At 49.5% G+C, this 15,300-nt stretch overlaps 2 protein-coding genes and 1 non-coding gene across 3 annotated transcripts; 1 reads left to right on the top strand and 2 right to left on the bottom strand.

The window, feature by feature from the left end:
* Positions 1 to 1,247: 1,247 nt before the first annotated feature.
* Positions 1,248 to 2,449, bottom strand: BC939DRAFT_443944 (kinase A anchor protein). Its single transcript, XM_051554602.1, is given in 2 exon segments — positions 1,248 to 1,541; positions 1,554 to 2,449. The coding sequence occupies 2 exon segments, from the start codon at positions 2,364 to 2,366 to the stop codon at positions 1,353 to 1,355; spliced, it is 1,002 nt and encodes a 333-aa protein (XP_051414827.1). The 5' UTR covers positions 2,367 to 2,449; the 3' UTR covers positions 1,248 to 1,352.
* Positions 2,450 to 2,525: 76 nt separating this feature from the next.
* BC939DRAFT_t57 lies at positions 2,526 to 2,597 on the bottom strand. The gene has a single exon. It is a non-coding gene; the product is annotated as a tRNA-Glu (tRNA).
* Positions 2,598 to 3,728: 1,131 nt separating this feature from the next.
* Positions 3,729 to 4,645, top strand: BC939DRAFT_443931 (uncharacterized protein). The gene is made up of 2 exons (XM_051554601.1): positions 3,729 to 4,094; positions 4,345 to 4,645. The coding sequence occupies exons 1-2, from the start codon at positions 3,755 to 3,757 to the stop codon at positions 4,512 to 4,514; spliced, it is 510 nt and encodes a 169-aa protein (XP_051414826.1). The 5' UTR covers positions 3,729 to 3,754; the 3' UTR covers positions 4,515 to 4,645.
* The last annotated feature ends 10,655 nt before the right edge of the window (positions 4,646 to 15,300 follow it).

The following is a 15,300-nucleotide window of genomic DNA, read 5'->3' as shown; positions in this document are numbered from 1 at the left end:
CTTTCAGTTTCTTTTCTTGGAGAACATTTGCTCCACCAAGGTGTATCTATTTGATCTATTCGTCATGGCCAATGTCATGCTTCCTGTTAGTAGCAGAAGACAGACATCAACAAATACAACTACTGAGAAAGTACGTAGGCCAGATGTGCAAAAACAATATGACGGTAAATAGATAAAAAACAACACACCTCAAGTCCTCTTTGAGAATAATGACTTTAACAGTTGCATTCCAAGGTCGACGATGTCACTGACCCCAGCAACGATTGCACCCGTAGTCAGGCCTTGTTCTTTCTTTTCTGGAAGTGTACCTGTTGTCATCATAACTAATATGCATTCATATGCAGGTCCAAAGGACAACAAACAACGCGTGGTATGTGGCCAGAATAGGGGCTGTGAACGGGTAGACGTTACGCATCTTGCGTGTCATCATCGTTTGTCCCGTGTCCTCTGTACAGTAGCACCCTTGCTGCTTCCCTGTATTTCCACAACACGAAAAGGGAGAGGAAATTGTCGCTGTATCCAACCTTGGCGCGTGTGCACTCCTGCCCATTTGTGGAGGACGTAAAGGTCTAACCCTTACAGGCTGAATATTTCCTTTCTGGAGCAAATTTGCTCGATATTGGGTTCCTTTGGTCATCAGCAGCTAACCTGCTTATTACAGATGCTGACCGCTAGGCTACGCAAGCTGCGGAGGGGCTCTCAGCAGGAACGAAAAAAAATCAATTTAATCCACACAAGGAAACGTGTCCTCCCTTCTACGGCTGTAGATACTCGAGATCTACAATCGGGAACCTGAAAGAATTGCGGTTCCGCAAAAGAGAAGCTCCTCAACTACATAAGATGCGCCCAAGCAGCGCTTGTGGAAAACTCATCTCGTGTCAAGATCGATTGGCCACCATCAAACCAAATGGGCACAAACACCTTCCCCACTGTCGCGGGAGTGTTGTCTAGTCTATGAATTCTTGCATGCTTTAGCCAAGGGCTGTCTGTAGAACATTCCCAGGATGTATCTGATTACAGATTTCGTCGGTAAAAGGCAGTAACCAACTTGATTTCAAGGATCAGTGGGATGAAATGGTCGCACCGACAATATTGAGGGCTCACCTCTTTCTATTGATAACTTTTCAAGACCGCCAAAAGTCTCGGCGCGAAGGAACAGCCGACAACCACAAGGGAACCTGCATACGCGCGCGTTTTTCTCCTCGAAAAGTAATATTACAACTCACGTTTGAAGGCAGTAACACATGAAAAGGCTGCGAAACACTCTTCCTTGACACCGATAAAGATGCGAAGGATTTTTATTTCCTGGGCTTAAACAAGGACAACTACTGATACCACTGCATTTTCCGGTTTCAGGGCATGTCAATCTCTGCAACTTCTCTATACCTCATCAACCCATCTGAGGCCATCTTTACTCCTTTCTCACATATCGCAACCTTCTCAATCTGCACCTCCGCCCAGATTTCATCTTTCCACCTCTCCACCAACTCGGTCGCGTCAATCTTCATCACTTTGTTCTTTGTTCTCCACCTCTGCCACTGCCCCTGTCCCTGTCCCTGTCCCTGTCCCTGTCCCTGTCTCCGAAAGTCACTCTTAGCTACACCACCGGCCCTCGCTCGGGCATGAAGCGTGTTTACGATCGTCGCATGTAATTTTAGGCCGCGTTCGTCAGGAGCCATAAATCCGGCCTCGATAAACGCAGCTTGTAGAGCCTTGCAGAAGGGATATAGCCGTCCCGAAGCATCGTGCGGGACCGCGTAGAGGACGCTCGTCGATTCCAGGGCATGCATCGGAACCAGACTACGAAGGGTCACTATTAATGAACTTCGTGTGCTGCCGTCCTCGATACTCAATGGCTCTTTTGGAATTGAAGATGAACTTGCGTTTCCTTGAACGATGGAAGTACTTTCAGCGGTAGCGGCGGTGGTGGCGGCAGACTCGAGCAGGGCGCGCACATCGACCGTCTTCAAAAAGGCTGCTGCTCGCTCCAGCTCAGATGCTTCTCCTAGGCTCATCATTCCCAGGGTAAGATGCAGACTTGCGATGGGCCGCAGGGCTTCCCTTGGCAGAGGCGCAGTTATGGACCGGGGTACACTCGTTGCTAATGGAGATGTCAGTCTTCGGGCTTGACATGGCGGGGAGTTGGTGTTGTTCGTTGTTGGTACGGACTCGTTGTGTTCAGAGGCTGCCTTGGAGAGGGATAGCTGCTCAATCGAAGACGTAAGATCCTCAGAAGCAGTCGTAGGGGTACCCGGAGTGGTGACCTCGGCTGCGAAGCGTGAAAGCGATGTGTTTAGACGATTAGCGGAAGTAGAAGTGTAGAGCGGTAACGCCAGGAAGTGTGTGAATACTGGTTTCGAGGACATAGTGTTGGGTCTGATTTGAATGCAAAAAGGACCTTTCTTGATGAGAAACCAAAAACTTGAGGAATAGATTCATTGCGTTTACTCCACAAAGGAAGGGGTCCGTGTACTTCGGGCCTAGGAGATCTGCGCAAATCCAACCACAGTTGAGTAAAAAGAAATTTCCCAGTCCGGGGATCGAACCCGGGCCTTGTCGGTGAGAGCGACAAATCCTGACCACTGGACCAACTAGGAATTTGTTCGGGTGAATGGGTAATTCTCGTGAACTATATATTTCCATTTTACAATAAGTAGGAAATCCATTCATCAAATTTAAGGGTAAATCCATGCAATTATTTTGAAAAAAGGGCTGTTTTTAGAAATCCAGCGTCTCGTTTCAAGGCCATTGCGGACCAAGCGTCTCGTACTCTCAACAACAACGAGAGTTGCGGATCATCTTTGGCGTTGTTCAGCTACCTTGTGCGACCAGCGACAAGAGTGGAGGGACGCGGTGGAGGAAGTGGAGTTGAATGGATATCGTGCATGGAGACAGGCGGTGCGAAAATGGGAACAGGAGAGAGAGGAGGCCGAACGGAAGGACAAGCCCTTCACTGCGACTTGTCCCAACTTCTCGGCAACAGGAACGAAGGCTATCTGGGAGTCAATGCAGTGGATTCAGGGGACGGCGGAAAGACGAGGGACATATCGGGTTGCGGAAGGAGAGGAGCCGGAGAGTGAGGCAGATTGGGAGGTCAAGGACTTATACCGAGGTTTGGTGCCAACGGGACTCATTGAGACCTGGAAGCAGCTATTTACCACCACCAAGTGGATTGCGACGATCATGGTGACAAAGTTCCTGAGCAGGATCGAAGAATTTGGCAGGACCAAGATATGGAACAAACGATGCGAGGACACTGTCGCCTGGGAAAAGTCAGTTGGAATCACCTTCATGAGCAAACGCGCCGGAGGACGCAACGGTGATCGGGGACACCAACGTAGTGTTGGTGATTTCTCTGATTTGAAAGGGAGACGGTTACTTGCAACGGAGATCCAGGAAGGTAGACGGACCGCGGATTATAGGGTGCTACAGCATTGCTTGGGGCGAGGGAAGTTGGACATAATGGAGGGGTTATTCGGTTTAAAAACAACTTTATTAACATTGGATCTGGATTAGGAGACGTGTATCGCGCAACAGGTCACGCAGGAGTTAGGTTAGGCTAGCTATGCGACATGGGTTATGAATTTGACGCCTCAAGCCAACATAGTTGGTAGGGGATGCGGCTCTGCCGTGCATGGAAGGCATCTATGGCTTCAAGGCCTTTGCGGACCATGCGTCTTGTGCTCATGGGGATTTATGTTAATAAAAAAAAAAAAAAAAAATACTCATGTGGATTTATTTTAATAAAAAGAAAATGGGACCTGTGCGACTATCGAAACAAATCTGTCCCTCCACCTTCACCTGGCAAGGGACTTTGGATGCGAACGGGGTGCTCAGAGTATCAAAGAGGTCTTTGGGGATGGGATCGACAGGAGACATGCGTCGAGTTGGTGATGCACATGATCTACTACGCAGAGCAGCTATTGACGCCGGATGGGTCACTCAAATCGTGGAAAGACGTAAGAAACGGCAGGAAAGGTCCAAAGCACTCTCCAGCATAGTCCAACAACCTCCAGGATCTCATGAACCAAACGAACTACACTGTAGACTTCCAGGAAGAGTTGTACAGACAGAGCAAGGAAGAGTTGCAGCAGCTAGACGAGGCATCAGACGAAATGGAAGAAAGTGAGGACTACGTGAGCGACGTGGAGGGACAGACGGAAGGCGAATGGGAGGCTGTAGCTGAAGTGGAGGAACAGTATGGAGTGCTGGAGAGGGATCTGGTGCAAGTACAGCCGGATCAATCGTCAGACGGAAACACATCGGACACGCTAGAGTCATCAGAGGTAGAACGATCGGAGTCGGAGAAACGCCAAGAGATAGATATCAGCCAACAATACCTACCACGGCCGCGACCAGCAGAATCGGAAGCAGCAAGGCAGAAAAGGAAAGCGACGTTTGTAGAGGAGGAAATGAGGCAGTATCTACACTTGGACGCAGATCAACGGCGGATAAAGGAGGAAGACATCAACGCGGCATTACAACTCAAGGAGAAGACGAAGGAAGCAGAATAGTACGCAAACGAACGCTGCAAGAAATCCAAAATGCAGAAAGAATTGAAAGATCGCGAACGTAAGGAGTGGAACAAGCTGACAAAGGAGCAGAAGGACCAAAGAAAAAGAAAAAGAAAAAGAAAAAGAAAAAGAAAGAAAAAAAGAACAAAGAAAAGAAAAAGAAGACAAAATGAGGAAGAAAAGGAATGAAAAGAAAAAAAGAAAACAAGAACGGGAAAGGATGGAAGCAGCGCAGAAGAGCGAGAGAGAAAGGATACGACGAGAGTAAGAGGCCAGCATACAGCGGGTCCAGCGACTAGTCCAGGGACGCAACAAATACCGCAGGCAACTGAAGCAGGCAGCCGTCAAAAGACGTCAACAGCGACACTAGCTGCGGGTCAAGGAGACAGCAAGAGCAATTTGAAAGGAACGTCGCACGGAACTGCGAGGCCGCGCAGCACTCGTCGGAGCCGAGCTAGACACGCGGCTTCGGTGTATCGCTCACGAATGCATGTATGCGACCCCAACACCACGGTACAGCGCACTTCCAAGTGATATAGAACAGCACGGTAACGACACCTTCGGCGTTGAGGTACCAAAGCGGGCCAGGGATCTCATAATGGCGCAAAGGGCACGAATCCAAGGCCGAAAGAGCGTAGTTCTGTACTCGGACGGATCACTGGACCACGCAGGGAAAGCGGACGTGAGTATAGCATTCGGTGTAGTGGTAAAGGACAGCAATAATCAGTATCCAACAGCGGCGTCAGGCAGAGTTGAAGGACTCGCGTCGTCAACAAAAGCAGAGCTGGCAGGACTTTTCGCGGCAATCTTGGTCAGCCCCCGTAACACCCCGACGATAGTTTATATCGATAACTCGACAGTAGTACCGCAGTTCAAAGCATTAGTGGAGGAAAGGGACCGATGTACGGAACGACAACGCGTAAGATCATCGTACGCGACTTGGTGGGCGGCAGTCCACCATGCATTCGTCCAGCAGGGCAGAAGTGTCAAAGTCGCTTGGATCAAAGGACACGCTGGTGACAGTGGCAATGAGGCTTCAGACAAAGCAGCGAAGGAAGGTCATTTATCGGAGCTATGGAGTCTCAAGGAAGATGAGCACAACGATCTTTTGTGCCACGCAATGATCAATGACACCATTGTGGAGGATGACATGCGACGAGTGCTGAAGCGTCAGTCGGTAATCCGGAACAACACGGTGTGGACCAAGCAGAATAGGATAGCAATGTATATTCCAGGCTGGCAAGCGGTGGATTGGAAGGCGACTTTGAGTATTGTTCACGACGGGCAGACACCAAGGAGTCTCTTCACCAGCCCTGCAGACTGTCAAAAACGTGCACATCGAACGAAAAAATACATGGCATGCTCCCGACACTGTCATACATGAGGAGCTGGCGGCCAGATCTGTATGACACCGACATTTGCAGGATGTGTGAGCTGGAGGTCGAGGACGTTGAGCGTATATGGACATGCGCGACCTCTAGGGGCGAACAGTTGGAAGGCTGGAACAAGGCAGTGGAAAAAGTAAATGGGAATGGACAACGCGCTTGGGCAAAGGAGAGAAAGCAATGGCAGGCGAAGCAAAAGAGCGAGGAGGGCCGAGGACAGCAGCCAAGCACGGAGGAAGGACCGCAGTTCACCGCACTGGCAGAGGCGACCATCTGGAGGATGCTTGAGAGCAAGATCAAAGGAGCGACGACCATCCGGTACGCGGACGAAAACCTCGACGAGGCAGACGAAAGCAGGCACAGCAATGAAGCAAGTTGGACCGTTCAAGCTTTGTACCATGGGCTGGTGCCAAAGGACTTTACTACGGAATGGGCAAAAGCGTTCAAGACGTCAAAGTCAGTCGCAAGGTACATGGTCGCACGCTTTGTCAGGGCCATCGAGGAGCTAGGACGGACTGAGATCTGGAATAGACGTTGCAAAGTCGCCGTGGACTAGGAGAGAGAGCGTGGAATCACCTCTGTGAGCAAACGCGCCAGGACGCACTTGTGCTGGAGGGCACAACCGTAGCAGAAGTGATTTCATGGGACCAACCCATAGACAACGACCCGCAACAGACGTGGAAGCGATCAGGACAGAGGCGGACAAGCGCCTAGTACAGAGCTTTTGCCAGCAGCTGGAGCTGACTCTGATGGAGCGGCTAGGTGGATGCAAGTTTTTGATGACAGTGGATACTGGCTAAAGGACGACCTTCGTGCACAACAGGCCAAGTAGGGAGCAGGGCTCTTCGAGTCACCACTCATGCTGACGAGGATTGTGAAAGGGACCTGGCAGCAAAAGCTGTTTATTAGATACCACTTTTCTTTACGTCTCTAGCAATAGGGGTCCCTAGAGCATAGTACCACGCCAATAAAGCCCACACGTCCCTATGGGTCCTAGTTATCAAAAAAAAAAAAAAAAAAAAAAAAAAAAAAAAGCGTCTATCGGAACAAATCCCATGCCTATGAAGATCCTTGTTAATAGAAATAAAATAAAAGATGGGACCTGTGCGTCTGGCCTTTGCGCGACAGGTCATCCACAAGTTTGACAGCTTTATTGAGATACAGGCTACGGAGCTGATCGCGACCACTGTTTGGGAGCGAGAATATGTAATTACAGTCAAGATGAAACGCGCAACATATAAGGCCCTCGAGGAGGCTAGAGTATGGGCAACGAATACATTTGCGACACTGACCACCATCCTTGTGGTGAGTTGCTCGCCAATCATACAAACGGGGGCTGCCCTGGACCCGCGCTGGATCCTGATGCTGCGGATCGGACGCTATTGGACTGCCTACAAGGGAGGAGGCGGTTGACAATCATGGAGGGGATGGGGAAGATACTCTTTTTGTAACACGTAGTCTTCAGCTTAACACAATGATGAGGTGTAGCAGTTGTTGCGCAGGTCCTAGGGGTAGGCCCAGGGAATGTAGCCTGCCTTTTGGCGGCTGTGGATTGGCTGTGCTTTGGTGGGAAGGAGAACTGTAGTAGAGGAAAAATTGTTATAAAAAAAAAAACAAGCCCATTCCCCGATCTACGGCCACTTAGTATTCGCTTGCTTGCATTTAAGGATGTATTCGAGCCTGAGCTGCTGCTGATAGGACATTAAATGATCGCTCAAGTAATGTGGTTTTCAACCGTAAGGAAAGATGCGAACGGTTTTACTTTACAACCATAGTTTCCAGTTGCTGGAGTGTGGTTTATCTTTGTCAGACCTGAGATGAGAATACAAAATGGGGTCGCAACAGCGACTTCGGCATTGTGTATGTCAAAGGATGCGAAGATGAATGTCGCTTTTCATACGAACGCCACGGGTTGTCTTTAGAGGTCATTGCCATCCTTCAATATGCCTGTCTTGACGAAAAGATGGCCGTTATTACAAAGAGCTCCTGCTATCGCATAACCTTATTAAACTGAAAAGATAGACCACTTGCTTGCGCTGGCGTATTTGCGGTGTCTGCATTGTACAATGCAGCAGTTTAACCATATATCAGGAAAGCAAGGAAGGATGGACAGATGCGCGCTCGCTAGGAAAAAAAATTAGAGACGCGTCCAGTTGACCAATAGGCGAACAACACAATGGAAATCTACACTCGCTCTTCCTCTCGCCGAACCTTCATGAAAATAAATAATAGACTACGAAGGGAGCAGGACCCTCTGAGCCGCTCTCGCATTGATGCAAGACAGAGACTATGCCAGAGAGCACCAACCTTTACTGTCGTGGAAGATAAAACGGCCGACAATCCTGTGCGTGTATCAAGTCCTCATTTTTAATGCGGTACCAACTCTTGGGTTCGCTGCTCGCAGTATCTTTCAGTCTGGACAAAATAGAAGCAACTCCACGGATGCCGAAGAGATCTACACAGCAAGCGGCGATTTCTGCAGCACACGCTCGTTTGTATCCCTGGATCAACATTAGTGAGTTCTCGCTATGACACTAGGAGGCAATCTGATGGCTTTTTCTGCCACCAAGAAATATCAACGTTCCTGTATCCATGCAAAAGCAAAGAGGGCCACTCCCTCTAGGCTATGTTAAGGCAGCGTTCACTGCATCAAAGGGTCCTCCCTCCATCTGCCCATCCATTTCCTCCTCCCCCCTTCTCTCTCTGGTTCGTCTTGCCCCTCCTTCTCACTAACACAGACTTGCCCTTTCCCAAACTCCCGCTGCAACACCCCCCTGTCTTGTTCGATCTCTATCATTTTTTTATGCCGGTGTAGTCTCACATTCGTAATGGCATGTCTCGAAAGAGTTCGTTCGAGTTCGCCATTTCACGCGTCATTGCACCCTCTCATTAACCTGCTTCTCCCTAATTGGTTCGATGCCGAATGTGTCCAGTATCAGAAAATTAAGTCCAGGATATGGCAACACGAAACGAGTTCTGGTGGGAATATTGGAAAATAAAGTGTAACTTGCGCCCCTTTCCTTTTTTCTTTGGTTGCATCTGGTATATCGACGACGATGTTCCTGCCTTTGTTCAAAAACGACAGTTATCAGATTAGGCACTATTAGATTGTTCGCTGCATAATGCTGTGGTATCGTCTCTCGACCCTCCATTTCATTCCATATTAAACCCAGTTGCGCAATGCGCTGTATACCTAGGGGACGATAGATGCATACATTCAGACCATTGTGCACACAGTCAAGGCATGCCTCGGGGGCTATATTGCTGTTTTCACTTTTCATGAGACAACGGGGGGCAAACGTACGGTTTTATTCAATATTGCTCTCGTTCTCGTCTCTCTTTCTCTCTTTTTTTTTTTTTTCGTCTGCCTGTGCGCAAGGATCCACGCATCATCATTCTTTTTCATTTGTTACGGGTTAACAGGGCCATCTACCCACTGCCTTGGTACTTCTTTTGCTGTTGTTGTTGTTATTGTTGTCAGCTGCAGTCTCGAGCGCCTCACGTTCTGCCTTGCTTATTCAGAGTGGCGCGTACTGAATGTCTTGCATGGCCATCTGCGTGTATCTATGTATTATTACCGGGATGGGCTACTGTGTATGCATATCGCATGCCATAGTTACCAGAAAAAAATCTTTGACGAGATGCGGAGGAGTGGGATTTTTCGCCATTCGCAGCATACCAGGACGAAACACACTTCCCGCGCTGACGTTCAGTTGAGTCGATAGCGATCTCTTATCAAGCGCAGCTACTGAAGCTGTTGAGTTTTTTTTTTTTTTTTTTTTTTTTTTTTTTTCATGAAGAAGTGTTACAGGTGAGATGCATGGCTGAGGAAGGAAGCCAGACGGCTCCCTTTGATAAGTATGCCATCTCCTGCTGCTGCATCATTTTTTCCATTCATTTAACCCCTTACACAAAAAGAAAAAAAAAGGTGCGCTTGCACAAAGCGTCTGCAGCGAAACGACCATTTCTAACCTCTTTGTAGTTTGTTATTCTATTTTCATCCTTTTTGGTTTTTGTTCTTGTTCTTCGTCGCCAAGTTTTTTTTGTTCTTGACTTCCATCTTTCATTCGTTCTCTTTTTAGCGTTCTGCTCTTGCTCAGCATTTTTTTACTTTCAGTACTACTTGCACACACACTATTCATTTATTTGTCCACATCCATACAAACGGGTACACACAGCTCTTCCACCTTTCTGTCCGTCACTCAGTCCTTCCTCCCAGCTCTCTTTCTCCCTCCCTCCCCCACACACCCGTTACTGTCGCTCCTTCCTTCTTGTTTTCCTTCACTCCTTCCCCCCTTCTCGCCTCATTCGCTCACCGACACCAACATCACCCTCCTCTTCTATCTTCTCCTTCTTCGTCAATGTTCTCGCTAGTCTGACTACTACTTTTTTCACATACAACCTCAGGTCCGATCAACCATCGTTACTATTCTCCGCCGATCCTTCCATCCGCCACTTTTTCTGCCTTCAAAAAGAATCAAAGATAAGGCTCCATCCCGTATTACCTGAACTGAACAGCGACTACTACTACCGGCAGCAACACCCGCAACACCTGCAACAGGCAGCACAAATCAAAGTAATGTTAATTGATCTCCCTGAACAACAGGCAACAGGGCATGAACATAAAAATTCACACATTTCCCTCCCCACACACACATACACTTCACTCCCACACACTCTTACCCTCACAAAGATACACATCAGTTGGCCAATTCCCAATTGCTTTAAAGCATTGGACACCACCGAGAGAGCACATTTCTGTCCTGCATGATTGTCCCGTCCTCCCTTTTGGTCCCTCTCTCCCTTGACTCTGTCGAACTCTCACTCCCACTTTAACTCCTTCCTCTGCCAATGAATCTAAGAAAAAACGGGCTAGTTGCCCATCCCAGTTCGCTATCGGTTCTATATTGAGCATAGCTCGAGCAGGCAGTGGCGATCTGTCCGTGATTGTCGTTGCTGTTTGCTTTGCTCTCTTTTCACACTCCTTGCTTTACTTGCCTTTGCCGCACATTTTCACCTCGCCTCGCGTGCTTCCTAAAGCGATTCCTCTGGACACATCCCTTCCTCCATGAGATCCCATTGCACGCCATTCGCTGTGCTGACTTGATGCTTAGATTCAGATGGTTCGGTCCCCTTTTGTCCCCTCTAAAGCCTTTGCCATCCCTTCTAACCTCACTTCAACTTGACTCTAGCTCTTCTACTGCTGATGAGAATACCTGTTTTCTAACCAAAAAAAAAAAAAAAAAAAATCGCGCCTCTCCTTAATAATCCCCAGCTATGCGCCGGTCCACATCCACCCCGGCACCACCAAACGAGTCCGACGCCCCAACTGAACGCCTACGCCCCATATCATTGACATGGCGCGATCGAAGGAATAGCCTTGTAGGCCTCGTATGGCCTTCCTCGTCTGCAAACACCACGCCCGTTACTACGCCAAAGAACGCTACGTTTCCGCATCACTCGACATCGCCTTCCTCGAGCTCGCCAAAGGCTTCTGTCACGAGCTCAAAGCCGCCGTTACAACATTCTGAAAAGGACAGGAAAAGACACAGCGGCTCCTTCTCCTTCTCCTCATCCGCCTCCTCTCCTACCCTGACCAATCGCGCCAGGGGCAATAGTGATTCCAAGAATAGCAGCAAAAGTGGCCAGCAGAACCACCACCAGCACCACTACTCAGACAGTCCAAACCCTCTGGCTCCACAAAACTCTCATACCAGCAGCAGTAGTGCCAGCAGTAAACACTTCTTCCTCTTTCCAAACCGCTTTCACCAATTGCAAGCGCCGCAACATCTACCACAGCATTCCGTCCTACCGACTCAGCAAGAGATGTACAACGGGAGCAGCGATAATGCCAAAAAGGAGGGCGCAAACAATAGTGTCATAACACATATACAGCACTCCATCTCCTCAGTCCCATCCATTTCTTTCAAAAGCAAAGGCGGTACACAACCTGCGCCAGCTTCGGTATCTGCTAGCCTAATTGCAACAAGTTCAGGTCTTGTCCCTGAGATCAGAAGTAATCCAACCGTTGCACCGTTCCCCTCTCCAGCGCCCGGACCCTCAATGACCGCCAATCACAAGCGCACCTTGTCCCTACCAGTCACGAGCGCACCGACCCCAACTGGCCCTCGTCATGGCCCAAGCGCAAGTCTCCGAGAGGGTGCTGATAGCACCGCTGTCGCCGTCACCTTCACAGACACCAACCCTGCTGCAGTAGTTGTTCCCAAAACTGCTACAGCGTCTCCACTTCTGTCTTCCAAATCACTCCAGGCGCCATGCCCTAATGCCTCATCAGCAATAAGGGGGTGTGAATCTGAACCAGGGATGACACCATTGTCAGCTCCACACTGGATACAGGATGAGTCCACCATAAACAACCAGGATGCTCCGACCCATGGAAAGGAGTGTTCAGATCCGGCGGGCTCGTGTCCCGAACTGCTGTCATCAAAGGCATTGCCGCAGGCCGCAAAGCGTATTGCAATATTAGAACCTGTGATCGAGTCGAAGCGTGAGGATACCGCCTCCGCATGTTCTTCTTCGCAGGAAGTAAGCCAGGACACTCACCCCAAAATATGGAGGGTACGATCAGCGACTGGCCCACTACCACGGGAAGTTAGAAGGGGTAACGATGGCAGCGAGGTTCAAGCTGGTAAGAAGTTTGGGAAACAAAAGGGCGCTGATAAAATAACCCTCCGATGTATCCACAAAAGTGCTGTGGACTCCTTTAGCAAAAAAAGGGGAGGGGGGTAGCTTCTTTATATAACATTACTAACACGGCCTCGTTACATCCGTACCCTCCTTTTCTCGGACGATGATCAACTTGGGCCTAGAAATCGGACCCAAGCTAGCGACAACGAATGCTTCTGCAGGAATAGCGGCAGTAGTGTTCTCTGTGTCGCCACCACGGATAACTGGCGTAAATAGTGCACTTCGAATTAAAAGTTCGTCGCTAGGAACTGTCAGCGTTGGACAAACAGCCCGAAAGGCGCCATTGGAGCTTTCACCATCGTCTACCCAGCCCAGTACGGCGATCTCTTCGGAGAAAAATGCATGGCCTTCGGTCATGTCGAACCCCGAGGATATTGAACAATATCGCGCAGAACTGAGCATTTCAGCGTACCGGTCCTTGCTCAACACCCAGCTCAAAGCAGGGAGCCACATGAGCGGAGGCGGAAGTAACAATGGGTCACAGAGTAACACTTTATTGTCGGCAACAACAACAACAACGTTATCTGGCTCCAACATTCCGTCCCCGGCTTCATTCACCACATCGCCTAATCTGACGCATAGCGGCTCGCTTACAGCTAAAGTAACTGAGGTAGGATCACTGCCGCTGGTTCATTCGCCTAGTCGAGTCTCTGCCAGTATACAGGACCACAGCAAGCCTTTATCACGCGACAGCTCATGGCATCTATTCATATCGAGTAACAACAATGGATCGATACTCTCCAACTCAACTTATGGATTTGACGATAGTCTGGATCAATCGGCGCCCAGTCCTCGTGCCTCATTACATGCTAAGAGGGGATCGATCGGAAATGCTACTGCTACTAAGCTTCGCTTATCGCCCGTCAACATAAAGCAGAACTCAACCAGTCCGGACCAATATCAGTATAGTCCTAGTGCATCTAGTGACTCTGGGTCGCCCTCTCCGAACTCAGGATCGCCGCTCATGTCATCCGCGTCGTCCATATCATCACCGCACTCGAGCATCAGCTGGAAAGCGCGGCTTCGGCGGTCCCTATCCAACCAGGAAAAGCTACAGTCACCTCTGTCGAACGTTTTCAACCCGGGTATGACTCAGTCGGAGAACGGGGACGGAAAGTCGTCTACGGAGAACCTCAGTGTGGACGCACACTCAGGCTATGTGGCTCCACACGAAAGGAATTATGACATCGATCCGGCAAGCGGTGAAGGATCAGGCGATGAGGATGATTATCCAGAAGAACATCAACGCACTATTACCTCAAATTTTATACGAAGGTCCCTGAGCGATAGGCCCAGGTCGTCCGTCGACAGCACTGCCTCAGGCGCTGGTACGGGCGCAGATATGGATACAAGTAACGCTGCAGCGCAACAGTATTCGTCCACACCAGTCCGCGAGGAGGCATTCGATCGATTCATTCCTATTATTCAGCCGCAATCGCCACAGTCTGAATCAAATGGCGTTGCCTTGTCAGCACCCACCAGGTCATCTTATGGCAATTCGCACCACTATCACCAGTATCTTCCTATTCACATTCACGGAGCATCACGGACCAGAGCACAGGGAATAGAACGGCAGAGGGATTTCAACAGATCTATTGACTTCCACAAGTCGTCGTCTCAGGAGGAGCAGGACTCTTCGCCACCAACCTCTCCCGTGACTCTCAACATCCCATCTCCTTACTCAGCCACCAGCTCGTCGCAGCCTACGGAAATACCGACCGCCAGAAAGACATCATCACTAGCATCCTCTCCCTCGTCTTATCAGCGGCATCACTCTGTTTACGTGTTGAGCGGACAGATGTTCAAGGACTCCCCCCAAGGATCACCAAAATCGCACTTGGTTCGCGTGCTGGCTTCAGATCAAGAGAACTATTACTCGACCGATAGCGACTCTGATTGCTGGGGAGGAAAACCAGCGAACAGGAAAAAGTCGGTCGACAGAGTATTTTCAGATTCTGATGCGGACGATGATGGGAAACAGAAGCGGGCCCCAATCAGAGGGTTCCAGCTAGCTCCACGTACACCGCTCCGCCTTGAATACGATTCGGATCCTACGACTGCATTGAACACTGGACATGGATCAGGAAAGCTTGACAAGCTGCTGTCGTCTCCCTCACTGAGCGCATTTGGTGGCATATCTATTGCGGCATCAAACTCTTTGCCTGCATTCTTTCCCGACCTATCAGCCAACGCCCCACAGAACCTGGTCTCTCAGATCGGATTTATGGATGACACCAATGAGCTTAACGCAGCGAACGCTTTGATTCAGGAGATGGTGCAGGCGAAATCGAAAAGTGATGCCGAAATTCGTATCGTCCTGGATGGCTGGTACGAGTGTAAGCGCGACAGAGACATTGCATGCATCTCTTTCCAGCAAGAGATTCCGGAGTCTTATGGTCCCAAATGCGCAGACAACGGATCCAGCCTGGATTCGCCTAACCAATGGAATGGTGAGGATCTTCGAGGATCTTCCTTTCAGCAACGTACAGACAGCATCAACTGGTATGAGGCCAATATCGGACCCCTGGACAGGGTACCAGCCATTCATCAGGAGACGGCAACGATAAATTCCTCTCGCCACAATAGTGTCAGTGGCTCTGACCAAGGCCAAGTAAGGAACGCGACTCCTCGTCCTATTGTCAGTTCTGGAGAGGCGTTTGAGGGTGAGAGGAGCGCCAGCGGGCAAGGCGATT

The sequence above is a fragment of the Gamsiella multidivaricata genome (assembly GCF_025024155.1).
Source record: "Gamsiella multidivaricata strain RSA 2152 chromosome Unknown BC939scaffold_15, whole genome shotgun sequence".
In the NCBI taxonomy this organism is placed as follows: Eukaryota; Fungi; Mortierellomycota; class Mortierellomycetes; order Mortierellales; family Mortierellaceae; genus Gamsiella; species Gamsiella multidivaricata.
This window is presented reverse-complemented; position numbering and strand designations above follow the sequence as displayed.

What these genes read in the sequence shown, in the direction of transcription:
- BC939DRAFT_443944 (XM_051554602.1), bottom strand. Translation starts at nt 2,366, where the DNA reads ATGTCCTCGAAACCAGTATTCACACACTTCCTGGCGTTACCGCTCTAC.
- BC939DRAFT_443931 (XM_051554601.1), top strand. Translation starts at nt 3,755, where the DNA reads ATGGGACCTGTGCGACTATCGAAACAAATCTGTCCCTCCACCTTCACC. An exon ending in GCAAGGAAGAGTTGCAGCAG is followed by an intron (nt 4,095 to 4,344) that starts CTAGACGAGGCA and finishes AACAATACCTAC; the next exon opens with CACGGCCGCGACCAGCAGAA.